This window comes from Anabrus simplex, chromosome 9 (assembly GCF_040414725.1).
Source record: "Anabrus simplex isolate iqAnaSimp1 chromosome 9, ASM4041472v1, whole genome shotgun sequence".
Classification (NCBI taxonomy): Eukaryota; Metazoa; Arthropoda; class Insecta; order Orthoptera; family Tettigoniidae; genus Anabrus; species Anabrus simplex.
Window position 1 is genome coordinate 123,998,012 of NC_090273.1, and position 18,330 is coordinate 124,016,341.

At 40.5% G+C, this 18,330-nt stretch overlaps 1 protein-coding gene across 1 annotated transcript in view; it reads left to right on the plus strand.

Annotated features, from left to right (window-relative positions):
• Window positions 1–18,330, plus strand: part of LOC136880901 (uncharacterized) — a 497,467-nt gene that overhangs the window by 27,123 nt on the left and 452,014 nt on the right. The window contains exon 2 of the mRNA XM_067153431.2: window positions 15,050–15,258. Within this exon, the coding sequence (XP_067009532.2) occupies window positions 15,050–15,258 (209 nt within the window). The remainder of the gene's footprint in view (window positions 1–15,049; window positions 15,259–18,330) is intronic.

The following is an 18,330-nucleotide window of genomic DNA, read 5'->3' on the forward strand; positions in this document are numbered from 1 at the left end:
ACAGTTTCCATATAGTCTGTGTTGTTAAATGGTGGAGGGCTAACACGAAGTCTAGCGGTCACTCTGGAACTAGAACGTATTTCGCGCTGTGTAAACTTCCATGCGGAGGCAACTGTGTTACATATTCCACCGTTTGTATTCGAATTATAGTCCGGCCTACCAGAGGCTCAGAGCAAGGTATTGATTAGACTGGATATTTCCAGGTTGCAATTCCACCTTCACTAGCACCATCTCTTGCAGAATTATCGGCGTTCTCTAGTGCGGATGTTGTTAATGAAAAGAATAATTCAAAGAAAAACGATATATTAATGGAAAAACCGATATATTATTCGATAAATCGAATCAAAATTTCGATATCGATATATCGATAAATCGAAAGGAAAATATCGGTATTTCATAAAAACCGATAAATCGTTGCCATCCCTAATTTGAAGTTTTTACAATGGTACCGCCAGATGTCACGGCGATGCATAATCGACTCAATTTTGATGTTAGAGATTGCCAACAAATCTTATCACGAGGATTTCACATTAGGGAACCAAAGTATTACTAAACGTTTCTTTTGCATACGGCATTTCCTCTTAAATTCAGTTCACTGCTGTAATTATTATATTTTATAGTTCTGATTGTAATTATTACTATGCTTATTAACACTGCTGTCTTAAAGTCAAAAGAATGGGCTTTCACAACATCAGAATTTACTATTTTGTCCACTACCCAGTTGCATATTTATATAGATGATGCATTGCTTGTTGAACTGATGAGAATTTATTATTTAGCGATCACATGAACACATTTAATGAAATATAAGCCATGTATAGAGACTTCAGACCGCAAAGTGTGTTTTTCGTTAATGGTTTGGAATTTGTTGCACTGGTTAATGGACCTCAGATTCAAATTTTCAGGGGTAATCACACTCAAGTATATTTTACCTTTTAAACGACGAGAATTTTAAAATACGTCTAAAAGTACTTCATAATCAATATTATTTGAGTAATATTTCCCTAACTATAATAGTATTTACAGGAGAAGTCGTTAAATATATCGCATGGGCCTAATATTATTCTTCCGGTACTCATAGTTCAGTGATCCTCAGACAAGGAAAATTGAATTCAGTTGTATTTCCACACTTATAATATAAGCTTTCTTGTTATGCGTAAAGGATGTTTTGTCCTCGATATTACTGAGAAAGTCACTAAAATATTATTTTTATTTTATTCCGCAGTCCAAAAATATCTGATATAACCAATGTTTTTGGCTTCGGTAGTTGATTAAAACAGCGTCATCAAATTTATGGGGGACGCGAATGATATACGAAAAAAGCATACTTGCTTCGTACTCGAATATTTCAGCCGCTACGCTGAAAAGCAAAGAATCATAGAGATGTTTTTAGTTTTAGAGGACGAGGGAGTGAGTTCAGATTATTAGATTGTTCCCCTTTTAGTAGCCCCTTACTACATGCGGGGGAACAGATAATGGATCCTTTGGGGTGGTGGTGGTGATTATTGTTTTAAGAGGACTCCACTCACAAGGGGAGATAACGGGTTCCGATAAATCGAAATAAAAGTAAGTGTATCCACCAATGAACGGCAAGGCTCATGAATTGTTAGGAACTGAAAGATATTGTAGCCCTCGTAAATATAATACTAATCTAATTATTATTATTATTATTATTATTATTATCAGCAATCCCTGCGGTATAGAGGTAGCGTGCCTATCTCTTATTCCAAGGCCCTGGGATTGTTTACCGGCCAGTTCAAGGATTTCAATTCTTTACTGAGGCGTAGAACGGAGTTCACAAGTTAGGAGATTTTCCAAAGCTCTTAGTTATAGGAAGAAAGCGCACAGTGAGAAGAAGACGCTACTGACCTAGTATCCTTGGACGAACACTGGTTGCCATGGTTACAATGGTTGGTGTCGGAAAATAATAATAATAATAATAATAATAATAATAACTAGGAGTTTCCTGCTGGCTCCGCCCGCAATGTGCTAAGTATGGTGTTGTTCGTTACCCTCCTCACGGATGTATTTGCAAAGTTCCGACTTAATGAAATAAAGCACATGATCTGCTGCGGTAATAGAATGTAATATTGTGTCAACAAAACACTTGAAAATACATCACACAAAGAAATTGAATTAAACGTTCCTTGGAACAACACCACGCGCCGAACTGTTGAAAAGTCCTTGAAAGATCTTCGTCATGGAGACAAATGTACTCATAACTTTTCTCAGAATCTACCAATTTAAGTAGTTATTACCTCAAAGGAAAGTGCTTGATCCACTGAGTGTTGTTAGACCAAAACTAACTGCGTACCTTAATTAGAACGAAAAATATGATTGCTTCAATGAGAAAAAATGTTGAAGAAATGAGACGTCACATTGAATGTGCACTCATAACTTTCCTCAGAATCAAGAATAGTTAAGAGCTGAAATGAAAGAGCTTGATCCACTGAGTGTTCTTAGGCCAAAACGAACTCCGTACCTCAATCAGAACCAAAGATATGATTGCTTCAAAGAGATAAAAAAATTGAAAAAATGAAATAATTTGAGGAAGGCGGAAGTTAAGTGATTTATAGTGCCTGATGACAAATCTGTGCACGAATATCTTTCAGTTAATAAAAAATGAAGGAAATCGACCGGATAGAATGGCCGGACTGACTGACTTTAGGTTTCATCAATTTTTTTGATATGTAGATTATGTCAACAAAACACTTGAAAATACATCACACAAAGAAATTGAATTAAACGTTCCTTGGAACAACACTACGCGCTGAATTGTTGAAAAGTCCTTGAAAGATCTTCGTCATGGAGACAAATGTACTCATAACTTTTCTCAGAATCTACCAATTTAAGTAGTTATTACCTCAACAGAAAGCGCTTGATCCACTGAGTGTTTTTAGACCAAAAACGAACTGCGTACCTCAATTAGAACGAAAGATTTAATTGCTTCAATGAGAAAAATGTTGAAGAAATGGGACGTCAAATTGAATGTGCACTCATAACTTTCCTCAGAATCAACCCATTTGAATAGTTAAGAGCTGAAATGAAAGATCTTGATCCACTGAGTGTTCTTAGGTCAAAACAATCTCCGTACCTCAATTATAGCCAAAGATATAATAGCTTCAAAGAGACAAAAAAAATTGAAAAATCAAATAATCTGAGGAAGGCGAAAGTTAAGTGATTTATAGTGCCTGATGACAAATCTGTGCATGAATACCTTTCAGTTAAAAAAATGAAGGAAATCGACCGGATAGAATGGCCGTACTGACTGACTTTAGTTTTCACCAATTTTTTAAATATATAAATAATAATAATAATAATAATAATAATAATAATAATAATAATAATAATAATTGATGACGCTAATATCCACATAGCTCCCAGCCCATAATCATATCCATGTTAAAATAATAAATAACTAGAGGACCCGTGTTGATCGAAACATTCGTTATAAATACGTCAACTAACTCGTCTTGATACGCCTGTCATAGTCATATTGTTTTGCCTGCCCTTTTTCAATGGATTTTATGAACATTTAATTTGGAGCGCATTATGGTCAGAATTCATCCATTCCGACGTCATCATGCCGTCGGTTTGGTAAAAATCTGTCCATATATTCTCCATAAAAAATAAGACTTACATGAACGATATTTTCATATTACATAAATCTCTACTGAAAGCCCCGCAAGCCAAACAGTCGAGAGGGTTGCCAGTTCCCGTCCTTGCTGCGTAAAATTAAGTGCTGGTGGTGATTATTGTTTTAAGAGGAAGAACAACTTGGTAACCATCCTCTGATAACACTAATCAGAAGTAAAATGGAAGAGGTCCGATACTTCGAAAAATGAAGGTATCGGCAAAAGAAAGCACCACGAAGAGCGCAAAAATGAAATACTCCCCAGACCTCGCAAATCTAATACCGTTGGGGTAGAAAAAGAACAAGAGTTGACCGAGGGAGGTCAGACAGGAAAATTAAGAGTGAGCAACCTGACACAAGTAAGTGGAAGTAACGCCAGACTCAGCGGGGAGAACCGTGGTCGCCAACCGACACTCCCAAGTTGAGAGGCTCTGGTCCCTCCTTTACTCGCCACCTCTTACGACAGCCAGGGGATACCGTTGACGTCATTCTATCATCTCCACCCAGAGGTTGATGTAAGATTAAGTACTAAAATATGATGCAGATGTGTGTTACGTAGTTTACAATAAGGCATCTTTATTATTTTAGTGCCCATTTTGTCATTATAAATACCTAATTATTTTAGTTCGTATTTCCTAAATATTAAGTAGTTATTTTCCTGCATATTTTAGCAAAAATAAATGTCTGAACTTCCGGAATCTACAATGGGTGATGGTATTCAATAGTCACACATACATACATTCACATCAACTGTGTGTACCGTACTCTGGAATAATTTACGGCCAGCGTCTTAAAAGGAGAAAGACTGCACACCTGGGACATTTATTTTGATATACCAAATATTACCTTCAATGGTTGATTATAAAATGAAAGATCAAAGACAAAAGAGAAAAGGAAATATGAGGGCATTGAGAGAAAACATAGCTTACAGTATAATGCATTGGGCAGGACTGTTTACTGTCGACATAATGATACTACTAGACTACTAGAGAAAAACGGTGGCTATTACGGAGAGAAAGGAACATATTGAGAAAGATATTTGGAGCAGTTAGAGATCAGGATGGATGGAGAATGAGGACAAATGCAGAGCTGCAATGATTGTTTGGCCAGCCAGATATTGTTGTTAAAATTAAGCAGAGAAGAATTAGGTGGGCTGGTCATGTTCAGAGAATGACAGAAACCAGTACTGTCAAAAAAGTTTTTATAGGAAAACCGGAAGGAAGAAGGAGAAGAGAAAGACCCCGGAAGAGATGGATTGATGATGTTGAGGACGACCTTAGAAAGTGTACCGGTTGGTACACCTCTACGCCGCACATTTGAATTTTCCGCCTTAAAGTACTTCTCTACCGGAGAAACCCTGAACTTTAACAACTGAACTAACTCTACTGGTTATCGGAAGATGTCACTGTGGGTTTTGATTTGCTTTTGTTTTTCATTGATCAAGAAGTGTGGACATTCTCTAACAGATGTCTCTACCAAAAACTATGATAACGCACTCTGGTGTAAAGGAATGAACTTTCTTGGAGAAATTTTGTATTCATAAGTTTTGTCTTTACTAAATTTTGTTCTGTCATTTGTGGGTTGGCAATATTAATCCTTTCTTTCCACCTGTTTTGAAAGTAGCCAATCAGGAATTTCTGTAATTAATTTTCGGCCAATCGGGGCTTTCTTCTTCAATGTTGTATGTAACTGTGTACTGTAGCCAATAAAAGTTTGAGGGCGGGTTGTTATCATTCATGAAAGGTCTCGAACATTCCACGAGGGTATAAAACTGCTGTTTTTCTTGTCTCCGGGCCACTCGAGTAACATCTTGCACAGTGTGTGAATATGTAGCAGGGGGCGGGAAGCGCCTCATTCTTCAGGCAGCAGCTCGTCAACAAGGTAACGGCCTCTTAACATCTTTATTTCTTGCTAGCTCAGCAGTTTAACTCGCGGGGAAGGTTCGAAACCTTTAATATGTAACCTATATCTTTAAATATGTAAGCCTTTTCAATCCTTGTAAAAATTTCACTTAACTTGAACTGTAATTCGGGGATAGAGGGTGCTTTACCCTCTCGAGCTCCCTTTCATTTTTGGAATTTGAGGTGACTACGTTTTCGTAACCGTTTTTCTCTTCCTTCTTAATGTGTTAAATTTATTTTGCAGATTGGGATTAGCCCCTGTATTATCGGCCTAGCGCCACATAGGTTTTAACAAGCTTTAGTGTAGGAGTGCAAGAACGCGCCTCCATTCATCTTTGTGTTTGGGCCATTTAATTAACCTTTAATTTGCTATTCAGGCCTCGTAGGTTGGGTTCTAGATACCCCTGTGTCCTTATAATTGTGCCTTGAGAGGCAGTTTAGAGGAAAGTTTGTTGTTGCCTTTAACAGGCGTGAGAAAATTGAGAGCGGGGTAGCTCTTTCTGATGTGATAGATGTGCCTTTAGGAGGCCCAATATGTGTCTTTGGAGCTAACGCTCCCGGTAATGAAGGGGTTTTCTGTCCTTTGAACAGTAATTCTGTAACTTGGTATTGTTGAGCTAAAGTTCAAAGATTGTCAGATTGAGGGCTTGGGGCCCAGGGCTTGTAAGAACCCAAAACTCGGGCTTTCCTTGTAAATCTACTCTTGTACCTGATTTTGTTATTTCCCATGGTGGAAACTGGTTAAAATTTTCTCTAAATCTTGGATTTCTTGGTCGGGTACCTGATTTAATTTGTTGTTATTTGTTGTATGCTCAAAATTCTATGTCACCATTGTTAAATATCGAAAATATAACCTTTATGAAATTTTAGATTAATCTTTCGGCCTTGTAGTTTAGACCCATTCCAACCCGCACCTTCTTTCACCTCTGCTGTTCCACAGATACCTCGGAACAGAGAGATGGGAGTTAAATGCTGAAGAGGAAAGCCGAGGACCGGGACGAGTGGAGGCAGGTGATTAAGGAGGCCAAGGACCTACATAGACTGTAGCACCGATCAGTAACTAAGTATAATGATACGTTGGCAGTAATGAAACGAAAAGGAATGTTACCTGTGGTTAACAATATCCATTAACGGCTATGGAATAATAATAATAATAATAATAATAATAATAATAATAATAATAATAATAATAATAATAATAATGTGCTTAATTCTTAACGTCTACCAGGAACATGTTCCATAATCTAGAAACAGTTACCAGGAAGGAATGGTGGTGGTGGTTATCGTTTTAAGGGGAAGTACAACTGGGCAATCATCGTGTCTTACTGGCATTGCTTCCATTTACTTGTGCCAGACTCCGGCTCCATGGCTAAATGGTTAGCGTGCTGGCCTTTGGTCACAGGGTCCCGGGTTCGATTCCTGGCAGGTTCGGGAATTGTAACCATTATTGGTTAACTTCACTGGCACGGGGGCTGGGTGTATGTGTTATTTTCATCATCATTTCATCCTCATCACGACGCGCAGGTCACCTATGGGTGTCAAATCAAAAGACCTGCACCTGGCGAGCCGAACTTGTCCTTGGGCACTCCCGGCACTAAAAGCCGTACGCCATTTCATTTCACTTGTGCCAGACTCCTCACTTTCATCTATCCTATCCCATGGTCGATTCTTGTTCTACCGGGTGAGTTGGCCGTGCGGTTAGGGCCACGCAGCTGTGAGCTTGCATCCGGGAGATAGTGGGTTCGAACCCCACTGTCGGCAGCCCTAAAGATGGTTTTCCGTAGTTTCCCATCTTCACACTAGGCAAATGCTGGGGGCTGTACCTTAATTAAGGCCACGGCCGCTTGTTTCGACTCCTAGCCCTTTCCTGTCCTATCGTCGCCATAAGACCTATCTGTGTCGGTGCGACTTAAAACGAGTTGTAAAAAAATTATTGTTGTTCTTTTCCGTCTCCGACGGTAAAGAGTCTTTCATTCTCACGCCCTTCGTGGGCCTTGTCTTCCTCCTACCGATGTATGTTCAGTCTTCAGCCCTAAGGCTGGTTGGATCCTCAACAGCTCAGCCATCAGCTGTCATAGATGGCCTAGGCATCACTGAAGAGGCGTACTGGGGAAGTGAGGAGTTAGGTAGTTTCCCGTTGCTTTCCTCACCGAGCCAGAAGTTGCTATTACATATCAGTCTGTCAAGCCCACTGAAATGCATGCACCAACCGACCCTATGAACAACATTTTCACACCATTCATAGCAGGGACTGGCTGCTGAAGGAATGGCATTACTAGCATCGCTCATACCTCAGTCACTTTCATATTGTCAAAGCCAAGGATAAGACAGAGCCCATACCAGAAGACATAGTGCACTGTAAACACTAGGTCCTGCCAGCAAAGGCATCTCCTGCCGATACCTTCATTTTTTCAAAGTCGGACCCCTTGCACATTTCCCTCTGATACGTTAATAGAGGATGGTTGCCTAGCTGTACTTCCTTTGAAATAGTAATCACAACCACCACCTCTTAAAAGTTTTCAGCGTAAAAATGGAAGGGGTAGGATCCTTTGAAGAATGAAGGTATCGGCGAAAGGTAGGAAAGGCCCACGAAAGTGGGGAAATGAAATGCTCCTCAGGCCTCGCAAACCTCGGACGATAACAAGAGTTGGCCAAGGGAGGTCGAATACGAAAGGTCAAAGTGAGAGGCCACACAAAAGTTAGGGAGAACAATGTGAGACTCAACAGGGGCTTCATGGTCGCCAACGTACGCTCCCAAGATGAGAACTCCTAGGGTTTTCCTTTCAATTACCTCTTACCATAGACAGGGGAATAACACCCTCACCAACACGGAAGCAGGATGGAATGGCTCCAACTATTTGCTATATGCAGAGCCATCTCCAATAATGAATTGAAACGAACATTAATTTCATGAAATAATAAAAGAAGTTTAAACTTTTCGACTCATCGTTGCATAATCTACTTCAAACCCTCCATTCACCAACAACAGTTCTGTTCTCTACGATAATACTACTCATCCCGTATTTAAATAGCATTATTTACCAAACACTTCTGGATGGTTGCATTGTTTCATAAACACAGTACGGTATTGTGATGGGGCGCTCAATTGGTACTGCTGATTACTGATTAATGAAAATAATTATACAGTTTATGATGTGGATGTATGCTGTTTAATTATGGAGTATTCGACTTTTAAATTACTTATCAGTATTAATGCGGTTCTATAAAACCGGTGTATTTATTAATGGAATTCCATTATCTAACGATAATATTGAACTACTTTGTTCAACTCGTTGTTGTTGTTGTTGTTAATGCAACTGAATATAAACAAAAGTGGTAGCAGTTGACCGCATTGGGATAGTCTCTTATTTTTCGTTATAAGGTAGCCCGTGCGATCTTATACGAGGTTAGAGGACTTTGAAGGTGTTCAAATTCCAAATTAAGAGCCTCTGCGGCTCAGGTGCTACGGGTTCAAATCCCGGTCACTCCACGTGAGATTTGTTCTAGACAAAGCGGGGACACCGGTTTTCTCTGTCATCTTTCATTCCAGCAACACTCTCCAATATCACTTCATTTCATCTGTCAGTCAAATATCATTGCCCCAGAGGAGTGTGACAGGCTTCGGCAGCCGGCACCGTTCCTCTCCTCGTCGCTAGACGAAGGCTTCATTCATTCCATATCTGACGCGCTCGAATGACTGGAAACAGCAAGAGGATTTTCTTTCTTTCAAATTCCGTATCAGTGGCTTCCAACGCGTTAAACAACCCCCGAGGTCGGAATACAGAAGTGCTGGGACTTGGTATTGTACCAGTAAAGCCTAGGTCCTGGTCCATAGTTATCAAAAGAAATGTTGTTCCAGCATATAAGATCCGTCCGACGTACGAACACCTAAGTAAAAGAATGTTTCAGTATGTACCAGACTCCACGAGTGCGCTAGGCGGAGTCAAGTGACGTCACCTGTCGTTCAAAGCTCACCTCCCCTAGAGATATTTCTCGAAAATATCTTTCTTTTCGCAAGTTTTCAACGCCTGTACCAATTTTAATGGAACAAACGCTAAATGGTAGCGGACGTCATGAAAATTAACCTCTATAAATTCCAAATTAATCCATCCTATGGTTGCTGAGTTACAATGATTTAAAATCTAACAGAAATTACGCACTCACGGTCACATGACCGAGAGAAACTACCCCTCCCAGCGCCAGCTATATATGCCACTGGGTCAAGGCTAACAGGTAGTTGTGTGTGTTGAGTTGAGTTCAGTTCATTGCAAGCAGTCCAGTCTAGCAGTGCAGTATGTGTATGAGTAAGAGAGAGGGGAGACTGGCCATCACATAGTATGTTCGTGCAGTCTCGAAGACAGTACTTTTCGTCGTGTTTCGCGGAGACGAAATTACGGACTAGTAAATCGCCATCGTACTTGAAAAAAAAAAAGACGTCGCACCGTAAGTAGTCTATTGTGCCGCGACTACGATATAACTTACAGACATTTCAAAGTATAACACGTACGAAATCAGTGAAGTTCGAAGTTATATATTGGACATTCACAACATGACGTGTGGACTTAATTAATTGCACACAATATTAAATTACCAACAGAAACTGTCGTGTACAGTAACTTTAACTACCCTAGAACTTATTTTCTAACATAGCACATCCTTGGATTATGTCTTTTTATGTGCCATATTAGGATATGACGTGTTACAGTGATAAACTTAGTGAAAGTTAAGAACTTTTTTCTAAAATAAGATAGTTCTATCAACATTAGAGAATCAGTGTTATCTGTCAGGACAACGATTCAAAGACTGTGGTTAGAGACGGTCATGAGAAATATTACGTGTTTGCACTGTGTTGGACGTTCTCAGTGACAGTTTAAAATAGAGTTGTTTTTTTTTTTTGCAACAAGGACTGTGATCACTGATTGGACGTCCTAAAATTAACATAGTATCTGTAAATACTACTTGCATGTTCCGTGTGTTAAGATCATTTCCACGAGCAGCAGAAATCTTCAGAAAATTCTACAAGATCCAACTACCTTCAACATCATTTCATCTATGACGTCAACGTGGTTTCTTCGTGGAACTTCAAGTTCGAGTCATCATCCGCACCCGCGGAATGTTCCAGATTCTCATCGGTATTCGCAAGCCAAGTTTTTTTTAATAAGTGAGGTAGTCACAAACTGAATTTTTTTTCCTTTCTTACCCATCGTGAACAGTGGTTTACCCAGTGCTGCGTGTGACGATACTTCGTAGTTTTCCACCATTACTCAAAATTCATCTTTTAATGATAAATCTATTTTCAAAATCTACTTCATATAAGAAAGACTCTAGGAAGTGTTCTATGTTTCAAGGCTCACAAACTGAGAAACTCTCAACAGAAGTTCAAATTCTTATTTTCAATTATAAGTGTGTTCATATCATGTCATAATACTTAGAAAGACTTGTGAAAAACTGACACTTTGTGTTTTCGCAAAAGACTATTGGATCTGTGAGATTTATTTATTTTCACAAATTGCATTCAAGAAGATTTACGTTAACCCTTTTGATTTCAACAAATTATTTACATTCTATATCGACATTGCAGGGTGGTGAATTGATTAACATTATTAATAAATTGTTTGAAAAAGGGTATAACCATCTATTATTCGCCCTGCGAGTCTATCTTGCTCTGTACCGGCTCCAAAAAACCAACTTCCACTACCTGAGATCCTTCTCATGCCTTACGCCCCGAACTTTTACTGGTACAGTATATAGTAATCTTACCGTGAAAATGTTTAAACAATGGTACACACCTACCATCATGAGTAGGCCCTAATACAACAAGGGTTCTAAATTATCTAGAGATAATGTAGAGCTTAAGGTGTACTTATTGTGACTATTTTACGAATAACTTAAATAATATATCCACAGCCTGTTTCCAGTCATTCGATCGGGTCAGGAATGGAGTGAATGAAACTCTCATCTAGCGGCGAGGATAGAAATTGTGCCGGCTGCCGAAACCAGTCGCACTCCTCTGGGGCAATGATTAATGACTGACAGATTAAATGAAATCGGGGGTTGAGATACAAATCTCGTATATCACAATTGTCCTCACATTATTGTCCTTAAGAGTCCCAGAGTAAAGTGTAGCTTCCACCGAAGTCCCAGTCAACATCCATGGCTGTGACAATATGGAAGTTGCTGGGGTATGGATAGTGCTGAGTAATGGCATTCAGAGCATGACTAGTGCATCTGAGTGTTATGAAAGGTGCTGCTCAAAGGGGCCGTTGTGCTGCAATAGTACTTTCTGACCCAGTGAGGAAAGCAATGGCAAATTACCTCACTCCTCATCTTGCCTAGTACGCATCATTTTGGTGCTGCCATTGGTTTTGGGGTTTTCCTCATAACCGCATAACCTTTGGTGGTGCTATTTGAGGATTCAACCAGCCTCCGGGCTGATGACCTAACAGACACAGACAAGAGTGAACAGACTTTGCCACACCAAGTCCATCAGAACAACTTTCGTTATCTTCAGTTTCCTTTGATTATCCGTAAAGAAAAATGAACCTTGCCGTACCGCGCCGTGGGAATGTATATTTCCATGACCTATTTGCGCACTTCTGCAGTATAGTGTATTTAAGGTTCATTTTATTTTACACTTTAACATCGGAAAATGAACATAACGAACATTATAGACATAATATAGGCTTTGGGGCTTATGCCGTGTAAAGAAAATAAGGTGAAATGCTTTACGTTTCGCAGAGAACTTTGTTCTGGGCCATCAATAGAAAATCTCGACTGTCCACGAGAAAGGCTTCTCAAACAATGAGGTTTGAATATAGACGTTATAATAGAAGTGGAAATGGTACGTTCACTCGTCACCAGATGGCTCCCCGTACGCAGCACAGCCCTAGCATTCGAAGCGGAAGCTGACGGAATCATCACAATCAGTCTGAGAGGATCACATAATATGACAGGTGTACGCACATATAAAGGTATGACTTTGACACAAGCCCTCTCAGATGGTTTCTGATGGTTCCGTCCACTTCCGCTTCGAACGCTAGCGCTGTATCGCGTCCGGGTCGACATCTGGTGACGAATGAACGTACCATTTCCACTTCTATCATAACGTCTACATTCACACCTCATTGTTTGAGAAGCCTTTCTCGTGGACAATCGAGATTTTCTTCTGATGACGCAGAACAAAGTTCTCTGCGAAACGTAAAGAATTTCACCTTATTTTCTTGACACGGCATAAGCCCCAAAGTCTATATCATGTCTATAAGTACGGGCTGTGAAAGCATCAATGGCAACATAACGAACATTGTTCTGATGGACTGCTATCCGTAAGTGGTTAGCAGCTGTGGCCGGTCTTAAAGAAAATAATGGTTAGGAAGTACATTGTGGGACAGGCCTATGTGGTTTTGTCTCCTAACCCCCTAAATTACAGTATATTGGAGACTGTTGCAGAATTGAAATATGACAGGGAAACCGGAGTAAAAGGAAACAAAATCTCCCGCCGCCGCTTTGTCCAGCACAAATTACACATGAAGTGACCGAGATTTGAACCACGGAACACAGTGGACGGCGTGCTGCCACCTGAGCCATGCAGACTCGATCGAATAATTAAGCAATGATAAAATTACATAGGCATTATCTGAAAATTTCCTTCCATTTAAGGTAGTCCCATCGAACTCAGTATATTCTCAAAATAGTTTGTACAATTAATCATACTGACTACAATTGTCATTTAGGCCTTTGTGATTGACTTATATTTGGCACGACTTCTTCAGCACCACTGTGATAATTTTGTCTCCTAAATATTGAAATGTCCACCTCTGTAGTGTACTAGTTAGCGCGATTAGCTGCCACCCCGCGGAGACCCGGATTCGATTCGCGGCTCTGCCACGAAATTTGAAAAGTGGTACGAGGGCTGGAACGGGGTCAACTCAGCCTCGGGAGGTCAATGAGTAGAGGTGGGTTCGATTCCCACCTCAGCCACCCTGGAAGTGGTTTTCCGTGGTTTCCCACTTCTCCTCCAGGCAAATGCCGCGATGGTACACCTCACTTAAGGCCACGGCCGCTTCCTTCCCTCCTCCTTGTCTATCCCTTCCAATCTTCCCATCCCCCCCAAGGCCCCTGTTCAGCATAGCAGGTGAGGCCGCCTGAGAAAGGTACTGGTCATCCTACCCAGTTGTATCCCCCGACCCAATGTCTGAAGCTCCAGGACACTGCCTTTAAGGCGGTAGAGGTGGGATCCCTCGCCGATTCCGAGGGAAAAACCGATCCTGGAGGGTAAACAGATAAAGTAGAAGAAGAAGACAAAACGTGCTGCTTTCCACGTTAACGTGATTATCTCAGTTAAGATATTTCCTGATATTAACACATACGAACTTAATTATTATTATTATTATTATTATTATTATTATTATTATTATTATTATTATTATTATTATTATTATTATTATTATTATTATTTTACGTCCCATGCAGAGGTACCTAAATTTCCTCCCACAGAAGTTCCTTTACGTGGCAATAAATCTACCGACACGAGGCTGACATATTTGAGCGCCTTCAAATACCACCCGGCTGAACTAAAATCAAACCTGACAAGTTGGGATCAGAAGGCCAGCGCCTCAACGGCCTGAGCCACTCAGCCCGGCCGCTACGATGGTTAGTTGATCAGCTCTCTAGTGATCTTGAAGATGTAGTGTAAAACTTTGTATTTCTGCATTTTTATTTCATAAGTTGACTACATATTTGAGATACAGAACACCGCATAAAATCGATAACCCAACCATGTTTGGAAGTGCAGTCCCATAAAATGACGCTGTAGAACACCGTACCAATTTTTTAACTCTTTTACTTTTTTGAGAGCGAGTACATGTGAGTCCCGGGACGTAAACCATGCCCCTGTACTCAACTGTTACCGCGACATGCCGATGAGTCGGAAAATCTCCATCATGCGCACTGGCGGAGGGAAAGCGACCTGTCGTGGAGAAGAATTTTTTTTCTCCACGTCAGGAAAGAAACACCCCTTCGCTATATTAAACATCTAATGTGAGCGGAGTGAATTATGAGAACAAGAAGATGATGATTTTGAAGAATTTGATGAGGTGGAAAGCTTCCCTTCTTAACAAGCGGGCCTTTTCAGGAGGGATTTAGAATCATTTAGAATTTAGATGGTTATATCAAATTAGGCCGAAAAGTGGGGAGGTAACCAGTTAAAACAGATCGTAAGTTAGCCAAGGGCAGTGATGTTTGAAACGGGTATTCGGCTTCTTGGTCGTTACGACTTGTTTTAAGAGTAGAATGCCCGGGTCGGTAGAATGATTTAGAAGGATTCTAGACTTGGCCCACCGGCTCATTGCTTGATGTTAGGAACTCTTCTTGCTGAAATCTCTGATCGAATCCTGGAATATTAGTATAAAAAGTGAATTACTAATGTTTTAAGCTTTAGTTAAGGATACATGTGAAGTTGGTAAAATAAATAACAGTCACTCTGATTAATGTTCGTTTTGTTCTCTTTATCTTTCAGGTGGTTGCCTAGGACTCCGTGACGTACGAGTTGTAGTACCAACTGCCATCTTGCGCGGAGAGACTGCAGTGTTATGGTGCCACTTCAACCTGCAGGGTGACTCCTTGTATTCTGTTAAATGGTACAAAGGACGGAGAGAATTCTACCGTTTCACACCCAAGGAAGATCCGCCCATGAAGATCTTCCCCATACAAGGATTATACGTAGATGTAAGTAACGAAAAAATCCCACAGTTCACAATAATATAAAGATTTGGTAGTTATTTATTCACTGACAATGATTGTGCAGGCCTTTTCTTTAACTGATAGACGTGAGTGTACCACGTTTTATGCCTAAAGAAGATACTTTCTGTGACTAGGGAGAGAATTTCGTGAACCAATAGATTTCTCATTTGTACAGTAACACAGGCAAAACTGAAGGCAGTAGACAACGAGGAAGAACAGCAAGCAGATGGATAGATCAGGCGAAGAAGACATGGATGGAGACATCTTGTCAAGGTTGCAATACGGATATGATGGAGTTATGAGGTCACGACGCACAGTAATGAGCACAACGACTAATGATGATGATGATGACAGTAAGACGATGATATTTATAGTTATTTATGTAACTCGAGCATTGACGCAAGTGTAATAGACTAATATAACTTGAAAACAATATTCTTTAACCCTTGGGTAAATAATGCCAATATCGAGCTCAATTTATTATTATTTTTATGATTATTATTATTATTGTTATTATTATGACTTGTGAGGTATCGTTATGAAGTGTTTACACCCATTTAGTACTTTTATTATTATTATTATTATTTACGTAGTTATGTACGGACGTTAACCATTCCCGACCGGGCGAGTTGGCCGTGCGCGTAGAGGCGTGCGGCTGTGAGCTTGCATCCGGGAGATAGTAGGTTCGAATCCCACTATCGGCAGCCCTGAAAATGGTTTTCCGTGGTTTCCCATTTTCACACCAGGCAAATGCTGGGGCTGTACCTTAATTAAGGCCACGGCCGCTTCCTTCCAACTCCTAGGCCTTTCCTATCCCATCGTCGCCATAAGACCTATCTGTGTCGGTGCGACGTAAAGCCCCTAGCAAAAAAAATAACCATTCCCGGATGTGGATGTGGATGTGGATGAAGGAAGTGCGGATAATATTTTGCACATCCGCTCAGGTCTCTACCTATCACCCACTTCATTTAATACAGTGGCGAATTTCCCATACATGCGATTGATGCGTTACATCCCTTGTATTTTCAACAAAAAAATATTATTAATTTTTCTTATTTTAATGGAAGTTATTTATATAAAATTCAAACGCACAGTTATCGATACTCAGATATGGATGAAACGAGCGTGGCTGGCTATTGACTGCTACTAATTGCCGAACTACTTCAGAGATGGCACCACCAGCAATGGACCCTTGTTTGTTGATCTCTTTCGTGAGGTTGGAATGTGGAACGAACAGGCACATCCGTCAAGAGGGCGGTGCAAGGTGGAACCCTGTACTGTAAGTTATCGCGTGTGGCCGGGATTTATTTGCTAGTTCGTGAAATACTGGAGTTCTTACTTGTAAGTGGTTCTTTTCTTGTGCTATAAATGATGATACATGTCAAATGAATGTTGTTGTAATATAAATGATTCAGTTTCGTGCGCTTGTGGTGTAAATATCAAACAAAGAAAATGCGAGAATGGTGCGAATTTGAAATGACATCACACCGATCAGAGAGTAGTTCAGCAGGCATGGATAGGAGCGCCAGGGTGACGCGTATCTACCGCGCAATCCGAATTGAATCCTAACCATTGTGTAATCGAACGATTATTAAGAGAACGATTTAGTATACTCTCTTTTACAGAGAAAAGCAGAATTATAAATGAAGGACAAACCCGTCCAACTATGAATGTAACTACACAACTTAAGTCGTAAGATGTGTGTTCGTCATTTCAACAGAAATATTTATGAAACAGACCATTGGATCAGTGGATGTGAGATCAGTAGTATAATTGGATGGTTCGGGCGCCTCCTCCCGCGGGAAATTTGAATTCTGGCGGGTAATTTGAATTTTTGGCGGGAAATTTGAATTTTGCCGCGAGATTTGAATTTGTAAACAAAGCCATGTGCTTCTTGACAGCTGTCATCGACAACAACGCTTCGCTAACCTCACTGCTGCCATCATGACGGGCCTAAACCTCAGTAGTGCCAACTTAACCTAACTAGCGCGAGGTAAACAAAGCCACGTGTTTTTTGACAGCCACGTGCTTTTTGACAGACAACAACGCATCGCTAACCTCAGTACTGCCATCTTGACGAGCCTAAACCTCAGTAGTGCCAACTTAACCTAACTAGCGCGAGGTAAACAAAGCCACGTGTTTTTTGACAGCCACGTGCTTTTTGACAAGCAACAACGCATCGCTAACCTCAGTACTGCCATCTTGACGGGCCTAAACCTCAGTAGTACCAACTTAACCTAACTAGCGCGATATAAACAAATCCACGTGTTTTTTGACAGCCACGTGCTTTTTTGACAGCTGCCATCCGCCATCTTTAAACTCCAGAGCACCGTGCTGCCCTCTTTATCGCAGTAGCTGCAAATTCGTCACCTGTCATCGGCAGTGCTGCCATCTTGACGGGCCTAAACCTTAGTGCTACCAACTTAACCTCACTAGCGTGAGATAAACAAATTCACGTGCTTTTTTGACAGCTGTCATCCGCCATCTTTAAACCACAGAGCACTGTGCTGCCCTCTTTATCGCAGTAGCTGCAAATTCATCACCTGTCATCCGCAGTGCTGCCATCTTAAGGTGTTTTCCGCTTTCTGGGAAATATTTCTACTCCTTGAGCCTAATCATGTGGACGTGATTTCACGCTTGCCTTGGTCAGCCAAGAGGAATAATAATAATAATAATAATAATAATAATAATAATAATAATAATAATAATAATAATAATAATAATAATAATAATAATAATAATAATAATCGTATGGCCTCAGCTACCGTGTGCAGACATTTCAATTTGACGCTATCTGGCTGTCTGCTCATAATTTCGACGTTTCATCTTACTCTAGGCCCACTAGATGGCAAACCGGGTGTCTGTGCCTGAGATTTTAATGAATTTGTCGGATAAACATCAAATATGTCACCCGAGATCCCTTACATGCCGACATCCTACGACATGGAGTGTCGAATGGACTTTTCCCGCCCTTCAAAAATCCGACTACCTCTGCAGGGTTTGAACCCGCTCTCTTGGGATCCGGAGACCGACACTCTACCACTGGTCCAAAGAGAA